At 38.5% G+C, this 19,138-nt stretch overlaps 1 protein-coding gene across 1 annotated transcript in view; it reads left to right on the top strand.

Annotated features, from left to right (window-relative positions):
- The window catches only part of LOC107036644 (calponin homology domain-containing protein DDB_G0272472), a 120,684-nt gene that overhangs the window by 57,763 nt on the left and 43,783 nt on the right, over positions 1–19,138 (top strand). The window contains exon 4 of the mRNA XM_015254744.1: positions 16,622–16,714. Coding sequence (XP_015110230.1) covers positions 16,622–16,714 — 93 coding nt within the window. The remainder of the gene's footprint in view (positions 1–16,621; positions 16,715–19,138) is intronic.

Here is a 19,138-nt window from a genome sequence, read left to right as displayed (position 1 = left end):
GGGGGGAGAATGTGCAGACGAGAGACTATGACCGAGTGAAAATAATTGAATCGTACGATGGATGGGAGGCATTGTCCTTTCAGAATGAAGTTTACGTTTCTCTTGTTTCCCTTCACCTCATTCTCTTATCAGTCTCGCCCCTTCTCATTACTTCCCCTCTCTCGAGTCCTGCAGCGCACGAGGCCCTTCCTCTTCCCCCCTGCCCCGCATCGGTGTTGCTTTTACCCATCGGTATCCGGTCCGCTGGCACAGGCGTGCGTCATTCCAGTAATGTGAGCCAAAGTCTACGCGTCTGAACTTCAACCCTCCCTCTCTCCTGCCCCGTCGCGCGCTCATACCTTTGGAATTCCTGCCGTCAAAGGTCGACGCTCCTTTCACGTCTGCCACAAGTGTATATACCACAGGGATGGATCCGCGTTTCCATGAGTATAACAAAGAATGCGGGGTGAATGAGGTGGAGGCACGTTGGAACGTACAAGAGGCCAAAGTAAGTGTGCTCAAGAAATATAAAAAGAAAAGCGTGGAGATGATAAAAAGACGGAGAAATGAAGGATCGCCTTTATCCTTGGAGAGTGTCTCAGCACGATATACCGGATAATCCTCTGTGCGCGTGAAGTCACTTCATATACCAAATATTTCAGACAGAGGGATGCAGTGGTAGAACAAAGGTGGAATTTCATGGGTCATTGATTTTTAATTTTTAGGGGAGTGACGTTGAAATCGATTCAGGAGAAAAAAATCATTAACAGGAGGACTAGAATTCCTCAAGTTACGGGAATGTTCAATCGAATCATGAATATTCAATACTAAATTATGGTGGGTTTGCAATGAATTAAAAATTGATGAATGTATTTACCTGAATTTCTGAAATTTATTATACAATTTCTATTGATCTTTAAAGATTTGAATTTTCAGTGACGCAATTTTTTGAAATTTCGGGGGAACTACATTTTTCGAAAAAAAATGCAATTTCATAGACAATTGATTTGTAATTTCCGGGGAAATGACATTGAATTCGATTTAGCAGGAAAAAATAATTAAATTTCAGATTTTAATGAAAAGTCAAGGAGACTAATTTTTTTAGCCACAGAGAATTCCCCAATTTTTTTGAATGTTCAATATTACATTATGGTGCATCTGCAATTAATTAAAAATTCAAGAGTACATTTATCTGAATTTCCCGGACAATTCCTTGAATTGTCGGGGAAACCATAATGTGATAAAATTTCCCCGGAGGTGCACCGGAAATTTCACCCAAAAATCTTCAACAGTGCAGGTATTAAAAGATAAAAACAGTTGAGAATTGAATAATAATTTCAAGCCCGAGGGATGAAGTAGAAGTGTCTTTTGTTATTGAACAATGAGAGATTCAGAGAATCTCCAACCGCAGACTAGAAATAACGGTTAAGTTCACTGGAGCACGGGAGAATCGGATGTATCACAGTGGAAGTGGATAAAACCCGGTGCATGGTCAGACAATGGGGCCGCAGAAATCAGTGGATATTTCGTTGTTGCTGGAATCACATGACAATCCGCAGAGGAGAACGGAGGGAGAACAATGATTTAGAGAGAGCCACAAATTCCACTCTCCCCCCATCGGTATATATTGGGGCTCTCTCCGAGCTTCTCCACCCCTGCACCCCGTGTTCGCCAGTGCCAACTGAAATTTATTTGCGCGAATGTTGATTTCACGCGTGGGACAGGGTCAGCCGACCCCTCCGTGGATTGCAACCCCTTCGATTTCTCTGGGAATGGGGTGGTGGGGCTCAGAGAGGATAGAGTACGGTCAGAATCACGTAATTGCACCTGACGGGACCCCAACCCCTTCGGATATCGGAGTCAAAGTTACGAAGGTCCATTTTAAACCTGATTTTTCAAATTTTTGATCCCCTTTAAGTTTCACTCAGTATACCATTGTTATTTCTCGATAAATTCATTCCATATTCATAAATAATTAATTTTTTTTACTCTAAAATAATTTTTTTAACTCGTCACAAAGTCGTTTATACTCAGAACTTTATTCAAAATCCATTTTACATCCAAAAATAATATTTTAATGATGATTTCCTTCAATGTGAGATTTTTTCGATTTCGTGGGATAATTTAAAGTCTCATAAATTTAATTTACATTGCATTTTGAAAAACTGATCAGTTAGGAAGAAATTCTCAACTGAACTCAAAAATACTAGTTTCCGTGTACTCCAACCCCTCCGTATATCGTAATCAAAGTTACGCAGCTTTATTTTAAACCTGATTGTTGTTGACTCCCTTTAAACTTCACTTCACGTGACATTGTCAATTTTTCTATAAATGATTCATAAACAATGAATGTTTAACCCTAAAATAATTTTTTTCACTCGTTAAAAATTCATTTTTGCTCTGAACTTTATTCCAACTCGATTTTACACCCAAAAATAATATGTTAAAAGCTAAAACAACTTTGACTATTTTTTTTTTCCATTTTCTCACGCAATTCGGTTGGAAAAAAATGATTTTCCTAAATCTGAGATATTTCCATTTCGTAGAATAATTTGAAGTCTCATGAATTTAATTCATCTTGCATTTTGAAAAACCATCAATTACAAAATTACTCCTCAACTAAACACAAAATTTCTATTTTCCGTGTATTCCAACCCCTTCGAATTCTCTCGCAACGGGTTGGAGGGATTCACAGAGGATGGAGTACGGTCAGAATCACGTAATTGCACCTGACGGGCGAACCCAACCCGACCGGATATCGTAGTCAAAGTTACGCAGGTCTATTTTAAACGTCGAGAGTACGCGAAAATTCGATTTTTCGGGGTGGATTTTTTTTGTGCGTTGACCCCCTCTAAACTCCACCCCATGTCTGCCTCACACTCTCACTCTTATAACGCGAATGGAAAGGTCGGGGGCAACGAGCAGCGAATATTAATTGGTCTTAATTATTCGACTGGGTCCAGCCACGTTATTCGGAGGCGATGGGGACTGGGAAAACTTTTCCCAGGAATGGCAGTTGGATGTAAAAATGGGTGGGGGGTTGAGACTGGCTACAGGGAGGATAGCAAGTTTGTTCCCGGCATTTTACACCTCCTCGAGCCTTCCGGGAGAATGCACGTAGTGGGTGGAACGTGATGGGAAAAACCACTCGGCCTGAGGTATAATAATTCTTATTCAAATTTTTCCCCACTTTTTTATTTTCCTCACTCTATTTTTCCTTCATTTTTACGCTTCACCAGGTGTGACTATCATCCCTCCTGCTTACGATCTGGGGAGAAACAACGCAGTGTCCCGTGGGATATGTTGGATGGTAATATAACAGGGTATTGAGAATGAAGGGGGCAGGGGTTTTCAGGGGAAAGAGAGGGGGGAGCCGGTGGTTTTCGAAGCGTTGCAATCTCCCGGGGGCAAGAAGGAATGCGATTAAGGGTTGATGGCTTCCTAAATACAAACAACCCTCGAACCCGTAATCACGAGCGACAATCGGCCCGGGGGTGGCCACGAGCTCGGACATTAAAGAGTCGATAAAGGGGGGTGTTAGTGCAGTCACAATGGAGGGGTATTTCATGCCATTACTTAATTGAGAACTGCAATACAAATTCGATCAATGAGATGTCGAGTTTATAAGTGCACTGTTAGAATTTTTTTTTGCAGATAAATTTGAATTGCCATTCTTTTAAATGCGAAGTTAATTTAAGAATTGAATTCAATTGTCGGTTTTTTATCTTTCAACCATTCTTGCAATGTCTCATTTATCTTGGAAACGGAGATGGCCATCAAATCGAATTTGAACCTTATATTGATTAAGGTTTACATATAATGATCGAAATTAAAAAAATTGTCAAATAATTGATAATATGGAATTGTCGATTGTCTATTGAGTAAATAATACTAAATTTCATGATAAGAATTTTTGATTAACCAAATAATCGTCAATCTTCCTAACTAAATTATTGGTTGATAAGATAATTTGGAATTTGAACATTTAATTGTGAAAAATATAATGACATTTTTTTCAATTCACTGAATACCAAAAATACCAAAAAATAATGAATATATCCATCATCTAGCGTTTATTAGTCTGAATAACCCGTACAACAGGGTTATTTCATCTACCAAACAGAGAAGGGTTGACTTCTCCTCATTTTTTGTGCGATGAGTATTTAGCGCAATGAAGTGTCATTAAAACAGGACTTTGCGGCGTTTTTTCATCCTCTCTGGTATGTCTCAACGCGATGGCACGCAGCATCTCCCAGTCTTCACTCATTCCTCCACAGCATCACTCATTCTCTCCTCCTAACAGGGATGAGCAAACACCTATATTAAAATTACTCCCCCTCCCCGGAACCGCCACAGCCCGACGAGAATTTTCCCCGATTCCTCGGCCCCAGCCAGTGAAGCGTGACTTATAGATCGCACGCGATATACCGAGAGACGCTTCTCGCCTCTTCCTACTGTCTGCACTCCTGTTCATTTTTCTCCCTCTCTTTTAGGTGTCCTGCCTTCCCCTGCGTGGCTAAAGTGTAATTTCTTTTGTTATTCTTCTTTGAATTAAATACTAATTCGCTTACTTCATAAGGGCAAAGATTTTTTTTTTGTAATTTTTATCAAGTGAAAAACAATTAAATAAAACTAAATGAAGCGGAAATTTCAGGGACTTTTCTCATTAAAAATTCACATTTTCATGAAAAAAACAATGAAAACTGTAAATTTTTCTAAATCATTCTATGAAAATCGATAGAAATCAGGGAAATTCAGGTATATTTATCAATCAATTGGAAATTCAGCGTGATTTGATTTAATGGTTTGATTGAAAAAATGGAAATTTAGTAATTGTTCCCCTTGATATCGTAATTTTATACAGTTTTAATATTTAATCCCTTTTTCGGGACATTTTATCTCCTCTTGGGGTCGTGAATGAGAAATTTTCTTTATCATCAAGTTTGGTGAGAGCAAACTTTCAATAGAATGAGAAATTCTCGAAGATTCTGGTATTATATCGATCATCTGAATTTTTCAATCCTCCTCTATCAATATTATCCTCTCACCCTTGATATCGGTTATTGAAGTTTTGATTCCACATCGTTTCACCTGAGAAACTTTACCCCCAACTTTCGCCTCTTCGTCCACTTTTCATTCTGTATGTTTTATTTCAGTTGAAAGAGTGAGAATAAAGGAACAGAAGTTTTGACGAAATAAAAGTATATATCGGTTTCACTGAGCCATTACCTTTGAACGGAATTTCTATCTTTAATTGTACCACCACTGTGTTGGACTTTTTATTAGTAATTATGAATTCAACCTCGAAAATGCGAATAAAGTGGACTGAAAACTGTGAACTGTCGGGGCATGGTGTTCGGAGGAATGTTGAATGTCGGGGGAATATGAGAGGCATTTGAAATGCTTCTCAATATTATTTCACGTTGTTTGAATTAATGAAGAAATATTCTCCATCCCCTTGGGACATTCTCACTGTGAATAATTTATTGAAATTATTCATGAAAAGTCATTTATGTTAAAAAACCTCCGAACATTTTGTTTTTGCAGATTCAATAAATGCAAAACTTTTATAAAAATTAAAGAATGAATAAATTGAACATTACATGAGATTAAAATTGAAATATTCATTGAATTAACAGCAAATTGGGGGTTCAGTCTCAAATTCCCTCCAATTTCCCGTGAAAAAACATTGAAAGTTTTTCTTTTGCAGGAAGGTTTATAAAGCAGTCTACAAATCGTGATTTTTGAAAATTACGATCTTTCATGAATAATTTGTAAATAATCAAACAATCCTTCACAATTTTTTAAAAGTTGGAACTGTTTCTATTATTAACTTGTAAGTAAGGGATGTTTAAAATAGGTCATTTATGTTGGGGAATCAAATGTTGTTTTTTAAATATTCAATCAATCAACTTTCATAAAAGTTGGAAAATTCGTAGATTAAATTCTCATCACAACATGAAATGGAAATCCAACTATTCTTTGAATTACTACAAAATTTCGACAAATTTCACATAACTCAGTTGCTGGTCCATATTCCAAGAATTTCCCCTCGAAATGACAGCAGAATTTTTCCACCACTAAGGGCAACACACTCCACAACACGATTGAGACACCCTGTAGTTCCGTATTAAAACCACAGACAAGACTCGCCCCCCTCGAAGTGTTTGAAAGCCGCCCAAATGCGCAGCGAACACCTCCATCAATCAATCGCCAAAATAACTAGCACCCCGTTCGCCGAAAAATCCGAGCCAAATGCCTGCCGACCAGAAGTGATATGGCCTCTCCCAAAAACCGTAACCCCAGTGCATGTACATCACCCAATGATCCCACTCCGCCCCCAATTCTCAGAATTCAAACCCATTCATTCATGACAAATGGCCCCAATTATTTTCCTCCTCCTTTTCAAATCGATTTTGACAGGAGTAACGTTGGCACACGCGCCAAACTACCGAAATTCACTTTGACAAACTGCGAGTCTCACAAATTCCGGCCAAACTCCGAGGACATTAACCATAGGTGAATCACTAGGGCAAGGACAATCGATGACGTATTGCCTGGTTCATGGATTAATTACCCCCTTTCGGGTATGACTCCCGGACTGACTCTAAATACATTTCCCTAGTTTCTCCCACATTCATCACTCTGGGGTATTATAAGCACGACGGGGAGTTATGTTCTCCAGGAACTAACTAATGCACTCTGAGCTGCTTGAAATTTCATCAGAAACTTGAAATATTCACCGGCGAAATTCCGACTCCCGGTTATCGCAACTATTGTTGATTCTTCTTATCTACATAATGCGCATGATTTCTATCCTCTCAATATGACAGCCGCAAGGATTCATGTATTACCATTGTGAAAAGAGTGATATCTGCGACTGAAATATTCTCAATAATATCGAATGTTTTTTGAATGAACGAATTTTTCCCATTTTTGTGCTTTTCTTTAAATGAAAATGTCTCTGTTCTTTTAATCTTTTTTCTTAACATCGCTTGGGAAGGAAAATTGTAATTTTATTGATAGATTAGAACGAATTTTTGGGCGAGTGACGCAAAAAGCTCGTTAACTTTAATGTTTCACGATAAATGAAACAGAAATTTCACAACTTCCTTGAATTTTCAAATAACCTAAACTTCACCAATATATTCACCTGAATGTTCCTGATTTTTTCCGAATTTTCACTGAATAACTGAACTAAAATATACAATTTCCCGTTTACTGACGAGATTGTCCACAATTCGAGTAGAAATATCAATTGTATCTCAGACATCCGTCAACTCAATAAAATTGCGTTGAGAGCCATCTAGAGGCATTCATCCTTGAGCTACTGAGCAGAATGTAAAAAAATCATATATATTTACATTTTTGTTAATTACATAATTACCTCATTGATGAGAGACTTCAACAAACAATTGAATGTCTTCACATTTTGTCTCAGAACCACTCTCCACGACGGAATGTGATATGTCCATTTCTATTTTTATTAAAATGTTTCAACATATCTTTTCCATTGAAAGTTGAAATATTCAGCGAGAAGCACATCTCCCCACCCTCGCATTCCCCCCAACTATTGTTAACTCTTCTAATCTAGATCAGCCACATGATTTCCATCACGTCCACATGACACCCCCCTAAATCCCCGCACAATCCCTGCAAAAACGATGATATTTGCACTTGAAATATTCTGGGATGGTTTCCAAATCTCCTCCCCCCTCCGATTCATGGATTATTTTTGTAAATTTAATTGGTCAACCAGGGTTTCCACAATTCTCTCGATTCCAATGCATCACATCGAAAAATATAAATCTGCATATTGCAAATACTCACGGGGATAATACGTGATTTGTTTCCCCATTTTTTCTATTCAATAACATGAAATATCGGATGATAAAGAATCATTGAATTTTTTCCCCATTCAAATCCGGGGTTTTGATACTGTGACATTTGGCAAAATATTGTACATGAGGGGTCATCGCCCCGAATGTTGCGGGTGTCAGCGAATGACTTTAATCAAGGAGGAATTGTGTTGAATGGATAGATAATCTTTATGAAGACGTAAATAGAGAACGGCAGGATGAGAGGAAAAATGTGACACTGTCTGATACAAGAGTTTCTGCACAACGTAACAATGTAGAGGGGAGCACCGGTGGGAGTAATAAAGCGTCTCGATTCGCCCGGGGACGAAATAAATACAGCAGGATATATTCTCATGGATAAGGAGGTACAATGCTTATTTCCTCGGCGAAGGGAGACGGCTTCATTGAGAGATTATCAGGTAACAGTCGATATCGAGCTGGAGATCTGTTTTCATCTCAAGGATCAGGGGTATTAATGTAATAATAGATTTTATCGGTTTTCCCCGGGTTTTATTCACAATCCCATTATTCCCGAAGCTCTCGACACAGAAATACAAGAGAAGAGGAAAATAAATAAGACAGTAAATAAACACGTTACATAAAGGGAGAATTTCCCCAGATTGTGATGTCAGAAAACATTTTGAGAATCTGAAAAAATTGAAAAGTATACTTTTGGAGACAGAGTTATGAAGTAATTAGAAAATTTTAATGTTTTATTAAACGTTACCTTTTCGACAAATAATTTATAAACAGTTGAAATCACGTTGAAGATCTGTTTTCATCTGAAAGATCAAAGAAACTAATGTAGTAATCGACTTTATCGGTTTTATTCAGAATGTCATTATTCCTGAAGCTCTTGACATAGAAATATAAGAGGAAATGAAAATAAATAAGAGACCCGTTGCATGAACGAATCGTATGTCGCATTCGAAATATTGGTTTTTGCATTCATAAATATTATGTAAGAATTTCAATTCATAATTTCTTTCATGGAGAATTCCCCTAGATTTTGATGCGTCAGAATATATTTTGAGAATCTGAAAAAAATAGGAAGGTTTACTATTGGAGAAAGAGTTGTGAAGTAATTAAAAAATATGCATTTTTTAACAAATAATTTATAAACAGTAGATATCGCATTGAAGATCTGTTTTCATCTGAAGGATCAGAGAAACTAATGCAATAATCGATTTTATCAGTTTTCCTCGGGTTTTATTCAGAATGCCATTATGCGAGAAGCTCTCGACACAGAAATATAAGAGAAATGGAAAATAAATAGAAAACCCGTTACGTAAACCAATCGTATTTCGAATTCGAACTATCGGATTTTGTATTCATAAAGGTTATGTAAGAATTTAAATTCGTAATTGCTTACGTAAAGGAATCCCCCGGAAATTCAAATAGACTCACATACGATTACTTCTCTATTTTTCTTCACGAAACTACTCCTGATGATTCAATTAGGCGATCCGCAGACCAGCCGCAAACAAGGAAAGTGGAGGGGAATCTCCGTGGATGGGGAAATTTCGGTCTTGCTCAGCATTTCCAAACCGAGGGAGAGATGGGTGGCCGTCGAGTCTGCTCATCCGTTGCGCGATCAACCACAAAGCTCGCAAACAGATGCTGCACTATCCCACGAAGACAAATTCAAAGCTCCCCACTAGGAATCATCGAGTACTGATCCCTCACAATTTGTGAGAAAGCCATCGCTCAAGATTCTCCCATTCATATTTAAAATAAAATATGAATATCTGCTAAATAATAGCCAAATAAACATTTCTGTTCTTCTTCAATCTTATTCCTCTATATGACTTTAGTAAAAAAATGTAATTTCATGGACAGACTAAACGGAATTTCTAAAAGAGTGAAATTGAATTCAATTTAGGGGAAAAAAGCCTGTAAAAATTCTACTTTCGGGTAGAATGCAAGTGAATTAAAATTGTTTCAAACATAAACAAGATGGCAATTTGTAATTAACTCAACAATGTATTCACCTGTATGTGATTTAGCATTGAGAAAATAGCAACCACTTCATGATATGCAGCCCTATCCCACGAAGACAAATTCAAAGTTCCTCACTAAAAACCATTGAGTACTGATCCCTCACAATTTGTGAGAAAGCCATCGCTCAAGATTCTCCCATTCATATTCAAAATAAAATACGAATATCTGTATGGCACTGACAATCGCACTCCACTCTGAAGATTCTTTATGGCATCATACAGTGCCAATATAAAGCAGCTCGCCTTAAGTGCACCCAAGTCTAGGTGCTTATTGTTATGCGAGTATTAATACACTCTCCGGTGGAGTGAAGCCACGAGGAGTCATCAGAAAATATGATGGGAATATTTGAGTGAGTGGAGTAAGGTACCCATACGGATTCATAGCATTTAGTTTTATTCAACCTTTGTAATGCAGAACTTGTACGAGTAAACAAAAATCAGGCCATAAGCATTCCTGTTTTCCTTCAATTTTATTCCTCTAACTCCAGAAAAAAATGTAATTGTATGAACAGACAAGAAGAAATTTTTATAAGAGTGAAATTTAATTCAGTTTAAGGAAAAAAAAGCTTGTAAAAATTCCAAGCATATTTTTTTCGAACAAATTCGAAATTCAACAATATATTCAGCTGAATATTCTTGACTGTTCTACCAAATTACAGAAAAATCTATGAAGTATGTGATTTTTCATTGAAGAAAAAGCAACCACTTCGTGATATGCTGCCCTATTCCCCACTCGGAATCATCGAGTACTGATCCCTCACAATCTGTGAGAAAGGCATCGCTCAAGATTCTCCCATTCATATTCAAAATAAAATACGAATATCAGTATGGCACTGACAATTGTACTCCACTCTGAAGATTCTTCATGGCATCATACAATGCCAATATAAAGCACCTCTCCTTAAGTGCGCCCAAGTCTAGGTGCTTATTGTTATGCGAGTATTAATACACTCTCCGGTGGAGTAAAGCCACGAGGAGACATCAGAAAATATGATGGAGACATTTAAGTGAGTGGAGCAAGTGAGATACCCATATGGATTCATAGCATCTGGTTTTATTCCACCCTTGTAATTCAGACTCCTTTAACTCCCTGGGTTTCAGAGGCTTTTCTTCCCGTCTCTCCCTGCCCTCTGCCGCTCCGGCGAGCCCTGTACAACCGTATCTTTTACATGCACATACGCCACACCCGTCTCTCTTCTTTTCTTCAAACCACCGGGGCTCGTCGTACATACGACTAAACGATGAGTTTCCGGGTTGCCCCAGGAAATGGGAAGCAGGCAACTGAATTTATGCCTCATTCGTACGCGTACATACCGCAGAGGTAGTCTACGTTAAAACCAGTGGAGAAATGGAGATGGTTGTATGGCATACACCGAGGTAATGTGGGCTAGGAAGGTGGTGCCAGTGGTGGAGGGGATTGAGCCGAGTCTACTGTGTGAAACACCCCCACACGTTTACCCTCTTGAGATACTCTCAGCCCACGGCTCTCAACCGCTGCTTATTTATTGCACAATGGTGCAAGCCTTCTACATGCCCTCCTAGCCTTCATACACTCGGTGAGATAAAATTTAATTCTTCAGCGGTCCCTCGGTGCCTCTCTCTTACTTCCTGCACCACCAATGATGAATATCCATCGAGGGAGAATTTTCTGTGGACACTGCTGGATTGAATGGATCTATTACCTCGAGGGACACCGCGCGAAGAAAATTATTTGATGAATTTCATCAACTAGTTGTTGAAATTGGTTGGTAATTCATTAAGTTAATTTATAGTTGTATAGTAATTTTAGTTTATTTTGTTATTTTCAACACCTCGTTGTTGAAATTCACCAATTATTTTTCTCTATGCGCTAATTACTTTTCTCAACGAAGTTCCTTCAGACACCGGGCCGAGCAAGACTAATTGACAGTTCCGCTTTATTTTCAAAGGAAAATTTTTTCCCGTTGTAAAGTTCAAAGGTTCGAACTGAATCCATGCTCACTGGAGAAATGAAGATGGTTACGATACACACCGAGGTAATATGGGCTAGGAATGTGGTGCCAGTGGTGGAGGGGGATTGAGCCAAGTCTACCCTCTTGAGATACTCTCAGCCCACGGCTCTCAACTGCTGCTTATTTATTGCACAACGGTGCAAGCCTTCTACATGCCCTCCTAGCCTTCATACACTCGGTGAGATAAAATTTAATTCTTCAGCGGTCCCTCGGTGCCTCTCTCTTACTTCCTGCACCACCAATGATGAATATCCATCGAGGGGGAATTTTCTATGGGCCCTGGTGGGTTGAATGTATCTACCGATAGTGAAAGACAACTGAGATACCTCGAGGGACACCGTGTATTCAACAAAGTTCCTTTAGACACCGGACAGAGCGAGACTAATTGACTCTTCCGCTTTATTTTTCCTTTTTCCCAGGTTTGAAAAGAAAATTTTTCTCCCAATGGAGAGCCCAAAGATTGGAGATAATTTGTCTGCCTCAGCGCAGAACTTTTCCATTACACTTCGACGATTTCAGATCGGGAAAACTCGTCCTTTTCTGCTGGGTATTGAGTGCTTTGATGAAGCAATTTATATAGAAGTTCATGGGGTACCTATAATACATCAGTTCTCGGAGAGAACTGAGCAGTTCTGCGAAAAATGAAGAATCATTGTTTTAACGATTACCTTTTTTTGTTGGGGCCAGTTAATTTGTCATAATCTCTCATGCTCGCTGCAGCTGAGACGATTATTGGGAACGTTCGAGTGATGAGCCCTGGGCACCGGTGCGCAAGTCGTTTTGTTTCGTTCTCCCGTCCAAACCGTAGAGCTTAATTTTCAATTATCGGTGGATTCTCCACTCGGCCGAACTACGCCCCTCGACCAACGAGACAAATTGGATTGAAACGAGAGTACGTACTGTTCGGAGTGTGTATCAACCATCGTAACAACTGTTTATTCTTGTTTCCATGGATTTTGTTCCCATTCGTGATCTCCTGCAGGGAGAACAATTATCTTTAAAAAGGGCCATGGGGTTTGGTAATGACAACATTCTCGGAACTTCAGTCAGACTGTCACTCGTTGAGGTGAGGTAACGCTAGGAATCATCAATTAATGAATTATTGAATTAATTATTTCAACGAATGAATGAAACCTTAATTCGTTAATTCAATAATTCATTAATTCATGTTTTCTAATGTCTCTCGTTATAATTTCATGGAAATTTACCTCCACGTGTCAAGCAAAATAGACAATACTCATTCATTTATCCTCAGATAACCCAAGCCATACATATGCTTCTGAAATTGATATTTATGGGGTTTCATGACTGAAATAACTACGAGTGAAAAGTAGACGAAACACACGGAGTAGTACAAATTGTGTGCATCAATGAAACATTTTTTTACATTGAAAAAAAACTTCATTTGATGCGAATAAAAATCCAAACACAAATTAAGTTTAAGTTTTACGCAAACACTTCAACAAATCCGTGTATTTAATTCAATCAAAGTTTCTCTGTTTTAAATAAATATTTTTTCGGTGCGTGTGTTTTGTTAATGAGAACATTTCCTGAATCGTCGGTGAACCCATCACTCGTAGACGATTTAATTAATTAATTCATATTGCCTGGCATTTTTCGGGATAATTCTTTGAAAATTTACCTCCACGTATCAAGCAAAATGGATAACACTCTTAGGTTTCTCCTCAACTAAGCCATACACATGCTCCTGAAATTGATGCTTCAGCGGAGTTTCATGACTGAAATAACAACGAGTGAAAAGTAGGCGGTACACACAGAGTAGTACAAAGAATAAGCAGAGAACAAAAAATAGCTCAAGGAAGTAGAGGAGGGGGTTGAATCGCTGCCTTTGACATACGTGACTCGCAAGCTCGTCTTTCTTCTCAGGCATGAAGAGGCAGAGAAGCCAGATGGAAAGCGGAACACACAGATACCTACCCCACAGCAACGTTCCCTGGCATTTCTTTGTCAACGATTTTTCAAAGATTCCACCATCGCAAATTCTCATCCAAGTCCCTCCCTATTCATAACGATTCGTCTTAAGCTGTAATTAAGTTTACTCTTCCAAAAGGACAAACTGAATTAGCAAATGTTTTCCATTCGCTGTCCACAATTGGCGCTCGACCCTAGCTGAAGGTGTTAAATTCAAATTCCAGCAAGTGGTGAGGGGAGAACGATGAGATAAAGTGGCGACTTTGCATAGTGTGGTGGGACAGCCTCTTGAGTACGCGTGGTGGAACAATGTAATTAACAAGAACAAGTGGGAATAACAATTAAGGGAGGGGTTGACAGGCTCGAGAGGTGCGTGGTAGCCAAGAAATTCTTCTCATCTACGAGTTATCTCTGTAGAAAAGCTCTCCATCATGGAATCATGTTACGTAAAGACGATTAAAGCGGTGAGAGACAAAGGAAATTGTGGAGAAATCGTTCTCGATGAGTATCAGTACTCGATAAACTACTGGAGAAAGAAGTTGGAGGTTTGAAAGAAAAATGTGAACGTGTGCAGCATCGACTTGCCATTGATATTCTGCCAGAGACTTGGTCTAATGTGAAGCTTTTGTCTTTCTCGAAAACCATCTCAAGACCTCCTTCGCGTTGCCTTGCTTCGCTGAAGGGTGGTAATAGCTTCCGTGTTTTTTCTTTATTCTCCTCAGTCTCGGTATTGGAGACGAAAGTAGAAAATAGACGTGAATTAATGAGCATTACGAGAGAACGTTTGTTGTAATCCAATAAGTATTTCATTCGCAATTTAGAAATGCTGTTTGGGTGGAGCTGGTTTGCAAAGAGTTCACGGATTTATGATTGAAGTCATGAATATTCGACCAATTGTGGCATTTGAGTATTTCTCGGGCTCAAAGTGAAGAGAAAAATACTGTCACTGACTTGTTCACTTGAGGTTAGATTTTCCAAGCACTTAAAAACGCGCCTGCAGTGAGTTTTATACCTGAACCAGTTGTTTGCTCGTATTTTTCTGCTGGATGACTTTATCATTACTTTATTTTTGCGTAACATAATGTACAGTGAATAAATGTTAATTCATTAATCAATCAATCCCTGTGAAATAGTCATGTAAATCATAAACAATTCTTCACTCAAGAATTAATTCAAGTAAATATCATATTTCTTCTATGAATTTAACCAGTTTTTCAAATTTTGTTTATTTTTATTTATTTATTGAAATGATCGTTTTTTAAATTAGCGACTCAAATTGTATATTGATAATACACAAAAAGTCAGGAATTGGTAACAAACAAAGGAAAATCAATTCAGCTGTAAATATCATGTTTTCTATTAAAGTATTCAATTAAAAAAAAAAAACAAAAATTCAATTGTTAGTCTATAAATTAAAAAATAAAGTATTACTCTTGAATTCATCTGACTAATCTTAATTGTTAGCTCAAAAGTATCGCTCGGTCTGTACAAAGACAGTAACAAGAATTAATTCTGAACGGAGAATCCAATTAATTTGTATTATCGAATCAATGTAATTAGTTCAATTCCTTGGGTGTTGAATTTTCGGTGGAGCAAGTGGAGATGGGGAAAACTACGGTTCAAGGGTGAGAATGTCAAGAGAGGGTTGGTGATTCAACCCTTGTATTCACTCGAGAATTGTTGGTTCCTTGAATTGGAGATAACGCGCGTAAGACCGCTTACCCAAAACTCTGGACCATCTTTCCCGGCAAAACGCTCGGCCCATCCCCTCTATTTATGAGGGATGGCGCTTGTGGGGGCGATAGGGGAGTGGACCGCTGGTAAAACATGGTAAACACAAAACGCCAATTTCCACAGGCATGCCCGGTCACGAAAAGCCCGCAGGAAGGATCCCACCAATTTTTTTCTGGACCATAGAGTCCTAACGAGACGGGAGAATGGGAGGGATTTCCTCTTCTCACGCATCATTTGCCGCAAATTTATCCCTCTCCGGTGGTTCAATGATTTCTGATTTATAGTCGGGCGCTTTATCCGCCCCTTTATTATTAGAATTATTTGATAGACCTTTGATACATGAATTATGGGATCCATTACTCAATTGTAAGCCCCCGAAAAATAATATATTTTAATATTTCCAAGGTCTTAAGGATATTAAGTATCCTTTACAGTTTGGTACCGACAAGACTGTAGATTCAACCATTTTCAATCATCAAATTTGTTAATTAAATTATGTGAGAAAAATTTGAAAAAAAAAATTATAAATAAATAATTGAATTTTTTTAAACTCTGGGAAACCTAATTTTTTTAGGCATGAATGTGAATAAATTTGTTAAGATTACGAATAAATGATTTTTATGATGGAAAATTGATCGTTTATTTTTTACAATTGATTTAAAATTGCAGTTTTTTAATTATTTCATTAATCTTCCTCCAAAAATAATCTTTCTTTTTTCAGATCTGTAAAATGTTTTCTAATGGTTCAATATCGGGATTCAAATTTAAAAAGGCAAAGTTTAGATAATAAAGACATTGTAAAATGTCCGCAAACTTAGGGTTAAATGAGACTCTAATAAACGCCCTGATGTTCGCCTACAAAAGTTGAAAAGTATTTCACTGGAGAAAAAATAGCCAAAGTCCTTGGATATCCTTAAAATAACATCTTCAAGTCTTAAATTGGGCGTTTCGAAACTCTCAGAATACTTTTAAAAACGTCAAACGCCTTGTTTTCGGACAGAAAAAATATCCCCTTAAAGACATTCGAAATTTTAGTTAATATTTTAAACTAAGACACCAGTTGAGACGGTGTATTCCATGTAAATTGATCCGAATAAAATAAATGAACATGTATTTTTTATTTCAGGCGCAGCAGCGGCGTCTCGCACTTATGTGGACGCCCTCTCAAGACTCGCGAGACAGGCGCAGCTGGGTACCTGGGGTGGCTCTCAGGATGTTGGTGAGTAGAAGTTGATTATCCTCCCAACAATCTCATCACCGTCGTACGACTCCAAACCTCAGGGGCCCCCAACACCCCAACTTTTTTTGTTACTCTCCCTTCACCTCGCACAATGCACAAGAAGGAATGATTGTGAGCTTTTCTTCTTCCCGAATTCCGTCCCAAGTGTGTCTTGTAATGCCCGACACATTTTCTTTATTCGTGGAAAGTTCCGCTGGTTTTACTGCCTCGAAGGCTTCCAAAGCCAATAAAAGCACGTCCACTCGACCCTGTCTAAGCTGAGAGTTTCACTCCTCTATCTTTTTGTTATTGCTTCTTGAAATATCACACGTACGGGGCTGCTTAACGAGATCATCTCCACATGACGAGTGGAATCAGGTCTTCGGGTTGGTAACCGAGAGGTGTTTCAAGGGGGCGGGGGAGACGCCTGAGGTACAAATGGGGTTGATGTGATGCATCGCTCGTGATTCTCGTCAATCAGAATTACGAAGCCCTAAGAGTGTCGGGTGGATGTGCTTGTCGCTCGAACTTCCATTGATCCTCGATCTACATGCGACGGCTTCTAACGACTCAGACACTTGTACTCAATTCTTGAAACCCTTTGACTCGGAGATGAGTGGAGTGGGGTATAATCCTGACGTCGCTGCGGGGTTGCACTTCCATGGGGATCTGGGGGAGTCTATCAATTGTTCATTATATTTTTGTCTCGTATTGTGATAATGAGAATATTTTATTGTTATTCTAAGCAATTATTTTCAATTTTATAATCCAAAAATAACGTGTTACACACGTTCAGAGATTGAAATTTCGTGGAGTGCCGAGGAATAATTTTTAGGAGAGTGACATTGAATGCGAAATTAACATTGATATTAAATGAAACTATGAATTTTTGAAATTTATTCCAATGAGAATTTCCCAACTTATTTGAATTGTCAATAAAATTGTGAATATTCAGTGTCGAATTGCAACAAATTTTCAATTACTTGAAAATTCAAGAATACATTGACCGGAATTTTTATTACTACTACTAATTTTCAGGGATGAATAATTGAACTGAAAGTTACAGTTCTCATCAATTTTTCTATGAAATATTCTGAGTTTGCAACGATGAAATTCCTTGAAATGTCAGGGGAACTAAAATGTAATAAAAATCTTCAAAAAGTGTACCGGAAATTGTAGCCAAGAACTTTTAACTATGCAGTTATTGAAATGCATGAATAATAATATCATTACAAATCCATTAATTTTCACTTATCAAACCCTTTTCTGAATCACGGAATCAGTCTGTAGAGGTGAATAGCACCATTTGGCGGGGCTTCTGGTCTCCAATAGGTGACAAACCCCAAGGGTACACGAGTCTGCTCCGAGAGTGAGAGTATTATGAGCTCAATACCGAAACAAGAGACAGACAATTTAGCTCCCGCCTCGCTTCGAATCGCGGGGTTGCACTCGAGTTTATTCGCTACCCATTTCTCAGCATCGTAGCACACAGTTAAAACCATAGTGAACCGGTGTCGTCTTCCTCACCGACCCCATTTACCACTAGGGCCCTCGGAGGTTTAGTGGCAAGCCAATCTCGATTACAGTAAGTCGTTCCGGGCAGCGCAGGAGCCACTAGTGAATTCGGTTTTGGGTGAATCCACAGAATTCAATAGTTCCTCATACCTCTTGGAGGAAAGTCCTCTGTGTGTGACCCTTGAGGAGGCCCTCGGTGGGGAGGGAGGCCACCGCACTTCTACATTCTGCACCACTGCTTCTCCACATCGCCACCTCCATTTCCGATCTTTCAACCAACAACCTTCTCTATAATCCTCAGACCCTTCCGTTATACGTATTCCCTTTTATTTCCGGGTCCATGAGCTCTCTCTAACCTGCTCGTAACAGGTGTTTGGAATCCTTCTATCGTGAAAATACGAGTTGTTCCATAAAATCTTGAGGGGAATCTATAAACGATTGCGTGGGGAGTTGAGGATTGTTGAGGGGAGAATGGCAGTAGTCGAGTTTTTACATATGGCGTACAACACTGTTAGAAAATTTGCTCTTGAAATTTCAAGTGAAAACGCTTGAAATTTTTAATGACGACAGAGTTACAGGAATTTTCGGGGCATTTCTTCGTGGACGAATCAGCTAATTTTTTGAATATTCAAGTGATTCTCGATTTTCAGGTCCATACGGCCCTGAAAAACCTTGAAAATTTTGAAAATTTACGCAACAACCTTTCTGAATTCTCAATCTGTTGAAAATTGAATTGTATGTGATGCTCAATTTTCACAATGAGTTCGGAAAATCCAAGCTTTCATTGAAAAATCAATGATTGTTTAACATGAAATTTAGTGAATGCTTTCATTTGGAAATGAATTCAACCTCACAACATCGAAAATTCAGATGGCACTGTGACTGAAATTTCAAGAAATCTCTAACAGT

Source organism: Diachasma alloeum, unplaced genomic scaffold (assembly GCF_001412515.2).
Source record: "Diachasma alloeum isolate Michigan unplaced genomic scaffold, Dall2.0 Dall_scaffold_00176, whole genome shotgun sequence".
Lineage (NCBI taxonomy): Eukaryota > Metazoa > Arthropoda > Insecta > Hymenoptera > Braconidae > Diachasma > Diachasma alloeum.
Note: the sequence above shows the minus strand (reverse complement) of the source record. Positions and strands in the feature narration are given on the sequence as shown.